This window comes from Camelus ferus, chromosome 16, assembly GCF_009834535.1.
Source record: "Camelus ferus isolate YT-003-E chromosome 16, BCGSAC_Cfer_1.0, whole genome shotgun sequence".
NCBI classification, from domain to species: Eukaryota; Metazoa; Chordata; class Mammalia; order Artiodactyla; family Camelidae; genus Camelus; species Camelus ferus.
The window spans coordinates 48525072-48534716 of record NC_045711.1 but is presented as its reverse complement, the minus strand read 5'-3'; the positions used below and the strand labels follow the sequence as shown (position 1 = coordinate 48534716).

Below are 9645 nucleotides of genomic sequence, written 5' to 3'. Positions count from 1 at the left end.
TAGCAGGATCTAGAACTTGTGCAGTCCTTCCTAAGAAGGCTCGGAGCTTGTCTGCAGTTAAGACTCCTAGATCCATAGACTGGACACTTGGGGAATCCCATTACCTCCTCCTCCCTCTCCTTTACCCTGAAAGAGAAGTCTCAGCACAGTTATTTACAAAGATTTATTACAGCACGGGAATGGTTCAGGCCTGGAGTCAGGAAAGAGGGGAAGGGGGCTGAGCAGCTGGAGGACAAGGAGAACCTGGCTCCCCCACCGTGCACCCCCCATAAAGACTTAGTAATAGGCGGCATTCCTGGCATGAAAGCACAAACAAAACGCAACAAAGCAGCCTCTGCCAGTCCATCTTCCAGGCACCCAGGCTGGGGAGCAGGTAACAAGGGAAGACTTCCAAAATGTTGAGGCTGTGAAAAGGATGCCTGAATGCTGGACCCTGGTAGAAGCCAGTGAGAAGGGTGGTGACTTGGAATTCCCCAGGGGATGGAGGATCTAAGGGCAGTTACAGGTTTTCAGTACACCCTTTCCCCAGATCTTAGGGTCCTGCCCTGTGGTTTCCTGTGCCCAGGGGAGAGGGTCTGGGGAGTAGAACTGTGAAGAATGAACCTTCGTCCCCATTGACTGGGCTTTCCAATGCAAGCTCTCTCACATCCCATCCCCCACTTGGTGAATGGGGAAATGACTGGCAGGGGTAGGCATCAGGTAGCAAGTTCCTGGGGACTCTGGGCATTAGCCAAAGGTGGGCAAACAAGCAAACACAGACCAGCCTTAGTCTTCTAGAAGTCAGTAGCCACAGCCCTAGCGCGTGAGGGGAAGGGTAAAAAATAGGGTGGAGACAGAGTGGGTTTCTGGGGAACAGCAATGTCCCCTCCACTTCCTTCCAAGAGATGCAAGGCTGGGTGCCTATGTGCCAGGCTCAGGGTGGGCAGGGCGCTGTGGCTCCTCCTCAGGCTCTGCAAGGCAAACAGAGGGACTTAGGGCCTGGCCACGTCCACCAAGATCCCAGCCCTGCCTCCCCTCCCCCCCACGCCCAAACCTCACCATTTAATGCTGAGTCTCCCACTTGGTCCTCAGAGCTTCCATCTCTCTGGGGCTCATCCAGAGGGGGTGGGTGCTCCCAGGGACCCTCCAGACCTTGACCACAAATTGTCTTCTGCCCAGCTGGGGACAGGAGAGAAAGGATTAAAACACAGCCTCTGAGCATCCATCTGGCCATTCTGGAACATGAGCTGAGTCTGTCAGATGGTTGATGTTAAGCTTTCTGAGGGCATCATGGTGTAGTGGAGAGAGCACTGGACTAAGACAGCTCTTCCAATGACTAACCATATGACCTATATAAGTCCCTTGTTACCTCTCTGAAAGGGATGGTAAGAAGGAAATTGTGTTGACTGCCTTAAATAAGATAATAGTTAACACCCTGCAGCCCAGTGCTGGCAGCCGGGGTGGTGGCGATCTATATTACTCCTTGGTCATTGCGTCATATGATCCACTGCCCTGCTGCTTTTCCTGAGGGAACAGTCTCCTTTCACCTTCTCTTCACTTGTGCTGGGAGTCTCAGGGGGAGTTGACTCAACTCTTCCAGCTGGAGCTTTTGCCCCCGTGGCTGATGCCCCCACTGCCAGTGCAGAGAGGAGGCCCACGCCATTCTGTTTGAATGCAAGGGATGGACACTTCAAGCAGGGGTGGTTGCCTATTTTCATCCCCATAAGTAATGGGACCAAAAAGTTCAATGCACACTGGGAGGGACTGTGGCCAGGTGTGGAAAAACACAGCCATGGGAGGGGCTGAGATCCTCCTGCTTAGGAATTCTCTGGGCCTTGGGACCCTCTGTGGAGATTTTTGGATCTGGGGCCACTAGCCCTGAGGCCTTTCGGGTAGGTGTTAGGCCCCTCCCTGGCCCCTCTTTTTCCAGGCAGCTGGGGCTGGAGGCGCAGAGGACAAGGTTGGCTCTTGAATCCTAGATTTTCCATCTAGACACTAGAGGGCACCCTCTCACCTCCAGCCTAGGAAATAACCGGCGAGAGAGAGCCACATGTTCCTGGAGAGGACTTACCAACCAGCTCTCTGCCTCCCTGTGTTCAGAAATACAGGTGATGGGGGCACTGGACACTCCTAGTCCTCTCTTCCTCATCTCCTTGCACCCCCTCACCACCATGGGTGGTAAGTCCTTTCTTAGGTCTAGCCTCAAACCTCATGTGGCCTTGCCTTAATTCTTAGGAAAGAGAGGAATTATTGGGGGAAACCTGATTGGGAGAAGGACTGAGGCAAGGATGGGAGCAGCCCAGGTGTCAGATAAGGCTGAGTGCGAGGCATCCTGTGGGGTGAGAGGATGGGGAGGCCCTTGTGGTGTGACTGCCGTTTACACATGTGAGAAACTGTGAACTGGGAGGGGGTGCCCCAGGACACTCAAGGAGGACCCCCACCTAACCCATGGTGGGGGAACCCAGGCTTCACAGCCCCTTCAGCTTACCAGACCCCCTGCTGCCCTTCAGGACTTCAGCCTGGCTGTCCTCCTCCTCCTCCTCTTCTTCGTCATCCTCCTCCTCCTCCTCCTCCTCCTCTCTTGGATAGCCCAGTTCCCTCAGCTCCCCCAGCTCATCCTCCTCCTCTGAGGCCTGGTTCTCGTTCAGGTTGCTGATGGACTGCAGGTGAGACTCGGCAATGCGCTGCACGGCTGGCACGGGGGGACCCGGGAAGGCAAGGGTCAGCCAAGCCCAAGAAGCAGCCCGTGGGGCGGGAGAGGCATGTGGCCCAGCCCCCTGGCCTCCTTCCAGTGGGCCTGGGGCAGAGCTAACCCCCTCAGGGGTCTAGTTCAAAAACTAAAGGTGGCGGGTCAGTCTGCTGGGGGCCAGACCAGAGTAGAAGCAGTGGGGTGTAGTCTCTTGATCCTGTTTGGCTTTTAAGCTGTCCAAAGATGCTGGTCCTCCAGAGGCTGGCACAGGCAGCTCCCCACACCACAGGGTGCCAAGCTGGACAAGACCAGGCGGGCCCAGCAACAGCTTAACATTCTCTGGCTGGGGAGCTGGATTCTCCAAAGACCCGGCACTAGAGACAGTGCCCACCAGCTACAGCCCTGGGAGAAGGCACAGGGCCTGTGGGCTAGGCCCTGGGAGATTTGTCCCTTTCCATTTCTAGGGAAGTGCTCAGCATGCTTTGGGCTCACTGCTCACCCCAATCCTGCCCACCACCTCGTGCTGGATTTGGTCCCCACTTCCTGGCCCCATCATAGATGCCCCTCCACACACCTCTGCCTAGGAGGTAGGAGAAGTCTGAGACTGAGGACATGAGTCTGCCGCCAGCGACATCCATGCCTAGGGATGTGGTGGCTCAGACGCGGCCCCCACAATCTTGACCCACATCCCCAAGCTTCAGCTCCCTTTGCGGTGACCTAGAAAGCAGCAAACACCACCCACCCCCCCAACACCACCAAGGCCTGCTGGGATAGGGCCTAGGAAGGGAACAGTGTGGGCAGCTGGAGAGAAGTTTCCAAAAGATGGAAAGGAACGGGGCCTTAGGAGAAAGGGGCCAGGGCTGGGGGACTCTGGGAGAATGGCAGGGGGTAAGAGGACCCCGTGAGGAGGAGCTGGGGCAGAGGCAGCAGGGGGCCAGGAGCTGGTGGGATTTTAGTGCATATAGGCCACTAAATTCAAGGCCCACAGGCCAGATGCTGACAGCCAGGGGCTGTGGTTGCTGCAGCTACTTCTTGGTCCGCAGGCGGCCCCTTCCGTCAGAAAGCCCAGGGGGTAGATCCAGGCTGGAAACCTCCGGTGCAGGGAGCAGGGCACTGCACTCCTGCCAACTCGGGGATGGGCACAGAGGGTGCATTGTGCATACCCACTGCCCCGCCTTGCCCCGAGCTTCCCGCCCAGTGCCTCTTGCTGGCTCTGGGCAGACTATCCAGGCAATAAAAGCGCAATAAATCGCCCTGCCCTCTCCTTGGGGACTCGGCAAAACTTCACCTTGAGCCAAGTGTGAGAGCTCAGCCTTGGAGAGCCCCCCTCAAGTCAAGAGTCAGTGTCCACCGTCCCTTGGGGGCCTTGGGCTTCTCCCCCTACAAATCCCCAACCCCACCAAGTACTTTCCCTTACCCAGAAAGGGACTGACGCCTGCAAAATAGTGCCCTCCAGGTACAGAAGGGTCTGCTGAGGGTTGGAGGAAGGGGGAAGGGAGGAGAGGAGGTGGCAGCTCGAGGAGCAGCCAGACGGGGGAGGAAAGTTCAGTTCTTCAGATCGTGAGCCACAGCGACAATAGGTGTGCGCAGCCCTGTGCCGGTGCCCCGTGAGCCTCCGGCGCCCCGTGAGCCTCCCGCGCCTCGTGCCTCCTCTCCTGCCTCCAGCCTCCTGGGGCTCTCTGGGGTCTACCCCACCTCTCCTTACCCTCCCAGCTGCCTCCTTGCTCTGGCTCCATCTCTGGGACCCTGAACTCCCCCAAGTCTCCCTTTTCTTTATTTTTTTTTGGCAGTGGGTGGAGGTAATTAGGTTTATCTATTTAATTTTTTTTAATGGAGGTACTGGGGATTGAACCCAGGGCCTCATGCACGCTAGGCATGTGCCCTACCACTTGAGCTATACCTCCCACTCCAAGTCTCCCTTTTTAAGTTCAAAGGTCCCCACCACAGCAGTCTCCCAACCCCTCTCCTGGCCCCTTTCCCCTGCCTGGCCTCTCCCTACTTAGACCCTTTTAAATCACAGCCCAAAGGGGCAGTGGGGATGGGGCACAGTCATGGCCATTGCAGGACACCTGGGAAGCACCCTGGCCCGGTCTTCTTCACCCCAGCCCTCTGGGCCTTACGCACAATCAAGAGGCCAAGGGGGGGCTCCTTCCCTGTCACAGCCATTTGCCCCCTACCCAGCCCTGGGTAGAGGAGAGAGATTTCTTACATTCTCTCCTGAGAAGATGCCACCTCCCTCATGACTGTTTCGGGGGCTGGCCTTCTCCACATCCCTACAGGTAGGAAGTCCTTCCAAATGCTGAACCCACTGCCTGCTTGCTGTCCCTACATCTTCCCGTCCTAGGGGAAGAGAAAGGGCCCCTGCCCTTCTCTCCTCTCCTCCCGGCCTCTCTGATCCCAACCATGGCGGGCAGGCTGGCAGGTACACCTGTAGACCTTGGCCAGTTGCTGGGAACTCATTAAACCCATGCCTGAGGGAGCTCTCATCACACCCTTCTGGACTCCCTCCCTCCCTCCGTGGGAGGAGAGGGCTGGCCAGTCAGGAAGAGCCTGGGGGGGGGGGGCGGCGGCGGGAGGTGAAGTGGGGATGGGAAAGCATCCTAAGGCTTAGTTAGGAAGAGACTCTCCCCACACTCCCACCTGCCCCAGCTTCTCCTCCAGGTGTGTCTCCCTCAGCTCCACAGCTGGAAGCCAAGTCTCCCGGCTGGCCCCGAAGACCCCTGGTGATTTCACATCTGCTCCTCTTTGCACATCTTCCTCCTTCTTCCGGGAATGCCCCTCCGTGCCTGGTGTGAATTCCTATTCATCCTTCAAATCCAAGCTTAAACGTCCTCGCCTCTGTAACTCTCCCTAACCCTTTGAGGTGAAGGGCCCCGAGAGGGCAGTGGCCAAATCTTACTCTTATTTTGTCCGGTGCTCACCAGGGGGTGCCTGGTATACACTAGGTGTTCGATAAATGAGTGCTATAGAAATGACTTGCCTTTAGAGAAGAAAAGCAGGAACAGCAGCATCAGTGTGCAGACCTGTGCAAATGTCTAGGGATGGGAGAGGAGAGCAAGGGGTGCTGCCCAAAGGAGGTGCCCTTTGGGGACGGGGAGCGGGAGGTGGCCTGGCGCACGCTTGCAAAGGAGGCTCAGAGCTGAATCTCTTTAAGTTGATGCCTGCTTGTTATGTGGGGCCAGCTACCTCTTTTCTTTCAACCCCTCAACCGGATTTTAAGACCCACGCGCCACCCTTTTCAGCCTCTCGGATCATTTTTACAAGAAAAAAGAAAGAACTTGTCTCTAAATAGGGATTGGGGTGGATACACAAGACAATCGCTCTCCACTGACAAAAGCTTGGCATTTCACCCCCACCCCCAATGTCAGCCCAGTTCCAGGGGTCAAGGGAACAGCCAGACTGATGGGTGGGGGGAGAGTACCTTTCAGTGAAGGGGGTGTGTAGGCACAGGGGTTGGGTCTCTTCGACTTGAGGTGGTGCCCTTCTCCTGAGGCTCTCTGCCGGGGAAGTGCCAGGTTAAATGGGCGCCCAGAGGCCTCTTCCCTTTACCCTCCCTCTGTTCCATCCCGCCATGGCAACCTGGGCCCACTGGTCTAGCCTCTGCTGTTGGGTCCATGCACAGCTGCCCCTCAGGTGCTGCACCTGCTGAGGCTACCTGGTGGCTTTGGGAGGGTCTCTGTAGCTGTGGCCTGGCTCAGGGCAGGACTTTGGGTTCTGGAGGCCCAGCCTGAGTCTGAGCAGAGGAAAGACAAGGGCAGAGGAGGATCTGCTGGAGGCACTCTGGCACCAGGCACTCTCACCCAGGTGCCGGTTGATATGCTAATGTCCTCCTGGGTGGCACCCTGTGTTAATTGGGAAGTGATCCCATCCACCCCCACCACAAAGGGCCCTGGCATGCCTCCTTCCAGCTGCCCCTGGAAACTCACCTGGTGGGGGGAGGCCTCCTCTTCTGAGGGAGGCCACCAATGCACCAAGCCGGGAAGAAGAGATAAGAGGGAGAGAGGGAAGAGAGAAAGAATCCAAATTACTTTCCCCAAAGGTTCAGCCACTGTGCCCTTTTCTTCCTCGTGTTGGGAGGTGCCTGGTCAATAAATGAACCCAGGAGAGCTGGGTTCCTGGACCTTCCCCCAACCACCACCTCCATCTTCTGCTCGGTCTCCTACTCTGAGACTTTGACAGGGGCCTCAAGAAGGCATCAGAGTTAGGGTGGGGCCAGGACTGAGGGGCAGGGAAGGGGCCCACCTGGCGAGGAGTGCTCTGAGAGCCGGAACAGCATGGCAGGGGTTGGTCTTCTGCGCCGGATCTAAGGAGATGGAGAAAGAGATGGGAGATGGGGGGGGGGGCGGGTGGCAGGATGAGCACCTGCAGCCCACCCCCAGCAGGGAACAAACAGTGCTTTGGAGTCCCCAGGGAACTTTTGGATCAAAGACTGTCAGAGCTGAAAGGAACTCCATAGCTCACCCAACCCCCTCATTTTACCATGGTGAAAACCCAAGGCTCAGAGAGGTTCAGCAAAGACCTCAAAGCAACACAGCATACCAAGGCAGAGAAAGGACAAGAAAAACTCATCACTGGCTCCCAGTCGAAGCCTATTCCACTCCATGGCTACTCCAGAACATGTACCTTCCTTCCTATCTTCCCCATCAAGGCCTTTGAAGACATCAGACCTCAGGACTTAAAGCTGGCTGTAGAAGATGCCCTGTGGGCCATGGCACCCTCGTGGCCCTGCCCACCTAAGGTCAGCTCAAGGACTCTAAAGAAACTGGATCCAGCTGCAGAGAGAGGCTGAGCATGGCACCACAGGCACCTCCAACCTCACAATGAGGCTCAAGTATGGGCCTGAGCCCCAGACCCACAGGGGCCTGAGGGTGGTCTCTGGGGGCCTGGGTCTGGGCCCCTCTCTCAAGCTACAGAACTCTTCGCCCAGTCTTCATAAAAAACAAAAAGTTGCCCTCCTTGGTACCTGAGCCAAGCTGAAATGGGGGTGGGGGCAGTGAGCACTCCCAGTAACCAGCCTCCTTCCCCCAGCTTGGCAATCAGACCAACTGTCAGTTAATTAGGTCCCCTCCGAGCTCCAGGGAAATGCACAAAAAGAACCAGGTGAATTAAACTGAAACTGCCACCTCCCTCCTCCAAGCTCCCAATGCTGCCCTCCAGACCAAAAGCTGCTAGGGCCCGGGAACTAGTGCGCCCCCCATGACACCCTATCCCCCCAAAATGACTTGGCCCCACTCTCACTGTCCTGTTCGGTGCCAGCACATCTCAGCAACAAGTGAATGGGGTACAGAACTCTCTTCTTTCCCTCCATCACAGCCCTCTAACACCCCCCCCCCCCCAGCCTTTGGAAGCCTCCAGCTCACAGAAAAGCGGTCCGGAGAACTTAGTTGTCTGTGTGAGGAGTTCTAGCTCCTGTGATGACTGGTCACCCTCCAACCCCACGTTGTGGCTCTGTCCAGCGCCTGACAGGAGGTTCTAGAGGTCAGAACAAGGTTCTGGCGACCCCAGGTCAGGCACGCAGGGTGGGACTAGGGAGAGGGCTAGAGTGTGGGGCTGCCAGGCAGAGGCGTGCTCGGTGTAATGGGTCAGTGGACCACGTTTCTCATATCTGAGCCACACCAGTGGTCCACGTGGTGGCTTAGGAAAGAAGGGCACTGTGCAGGGTCCAGAGGACAGTTCTCCCTCCCCAGGATCAGGACGAAGGCCCCGGGAAAAAGTTGCACTAGTCTCCAGCCAACTTCACGCGCTGCCTCGCGCGCCCTGGCCACTTCCGAGGCGGGCCCTGGGACTCCTTTGCCCCTGTCCCCAAGGATAGTTTCGACCCCAGAGCACAGAGGAGCTTGGGTGTTGGGTGGGTGGGGCGCGGCCGGAGGTGGAGCGCGGCCCCCTTACCATCTCCACCTGGCGGGGGTCGAGCTGGCCGGGGGTCGCGGGCACCGAGAACTGGATCTTCTTGCGGTCCTTGGGGTCCATGGCTGGCGGGTGGTCAGTGGGGTGGGGCGCGCGCCGCGGGGTCCGGGGCTGCGGTCCCGGCTCGGCTCCCCGCGCTGCTCGGGGCGCCGCGGCGACAGCGGGCTGAGTGAGGCTGGGAGGAGGAGGAGGGCTGTTCACGCACAGATAAAAATACTGCGCCGGCGAGGGGCGGGGGCGGGGGGCGGCCGCCGGCTGGCCTGCCCTCGGGGCTCCGGGCGTCCCGGCTCTGGGGCTCGCCGGAGCCTCGGTCCCCTCGCGCCTGCACCCCGGGCTCCCTAGGCTCGCGGGGCTGGGTCTCTCTCTCCCTCGCTCTCTCTGTGTCTCTGGCTCTCGGTCTCTCCGCCCTTCCTCTAGCTCCTCGCTCCCTCTCCGCGTGTCTCTGTCTGTCTCTGCCTCGTTCCTTCTCTCCGGGTGTCACCCTCCGGCCCCAGCCTTGGGGTCCCCAGCCCGTCCCCTCGGCCTGGGACTGGCGCCCGGCTGCTTGGTGGGAGGGCTCAGGAAAAAGTGGCCAATGAGCACCGAGAAGCGTGTTCTCCCGGTCTGGGAGGAGGGTGGGGAGTGTGAGAAAGGACCGAGGGAGCGGGCTGGGGGCCCCCTGCCGTCTCCCCAGAACTTGAAGCTGCATTATTGATGGAGTCCAGCAGGGAGGATAATGGGGGGAAGCCGAGGGGAGAGGGGCAGCGGGGACTCTGACTTTAACCCTTTCCTGGCCTGGATACATGGAGTTTCACAGGGAGGCCTGTGAGGTCGTGGAGAGAATACCACCAGCGTGTCACGCTGTGAATGGGGGTGTCCTAGAAAGCGAGTGAGTGTGAAAGAGCCGGTTGTGCGTGGGAGGACACGTGTCAGTCATCATGGCAGAGTGTGTGTGAGTGCTGGTGCCTGTAGCCCTATAGCTAGGGAGTGCGTGTTGGGGTGGGGGTCGGTGTAGTGAGAGAGTGTGTGAGTCTACGTGAGTAAGTGTGTCAGAGTGTCAAGGATGCGGGTGTGAGTGGCAGGGTGTGGGA

General features: G+C 58.3%; 1 protein-coding gene across 2 annotated transcripts; it reads right to left on the bottom strand.

Moving 5' to 3' along the window:
- Nucleotides 1–148: 148 nt before the first annotated feature.
- On the bottom strand, nucleotides 149–9091 carry PPP1R1B (protein phosphatase 1 regulatory inhibitor subunit 1B). 2 transcript variants are annotated; one of them, XM_032457923.1, is made up of 7 exons: nucleotides 8558–9091; nucleotides 6911–6971; nucleotides 6595–6614; nucleotides 6090–6165; nucleotides 2468–2671; nucleotides 1039–1158; nucleotides 149–950 (listed from the first exon to the last, which is right to left on the bottom strand). In XM_032457923.1, the coding sequence occupies exons 1-7, from the start codon at nucleotides 8636–8638 to the stop codon at nucleotides 901–903; spliced, it is 612 nt and encodes a 203-aa protein (XP_032313814.1). In that variant the 5' UTR covers nucleotides 8639–9091; the 3' UTR covers nucleotides 149–900. The 2 variants fall into 2 exon arrangements, with proteins under 2 accessions (XP_032313814.1, XP_032313813.1); XM_032457922.1 differs by having other exon boundaries at nucleotides 6595–6617; nucleotides 8558–9085.
- Between the last annotated feature and the right edge of the window lie 554 nt (nucleotides 9092–9645).

Bases quoted from the DNA above. Each gene is read 5' to 3' on its own strand.
- PPP1R1B (XM_032457922.1), bottom strand. From the start codon at position 8,638: ATGGACCCCAAGGACCGCAAGAAGATCCAGTTCTCGGTGCCCGCGACC. The intron at 6,972-8,557 runs GTAAGGGGGCCG...CCATCTCCTTAG, and splicing joins ACCCCCGCCAGGTGGAGATG to ATCCGGCGCAGAAGACCAAC. The intron at 6,618-6,910 runs GTGGGCCCCTTC...GGCCTCCCTCAG, and splicing joins CTCAGAGCACTCCTCGCCAG to AAGAGGAGGCCTCCCCCCAC.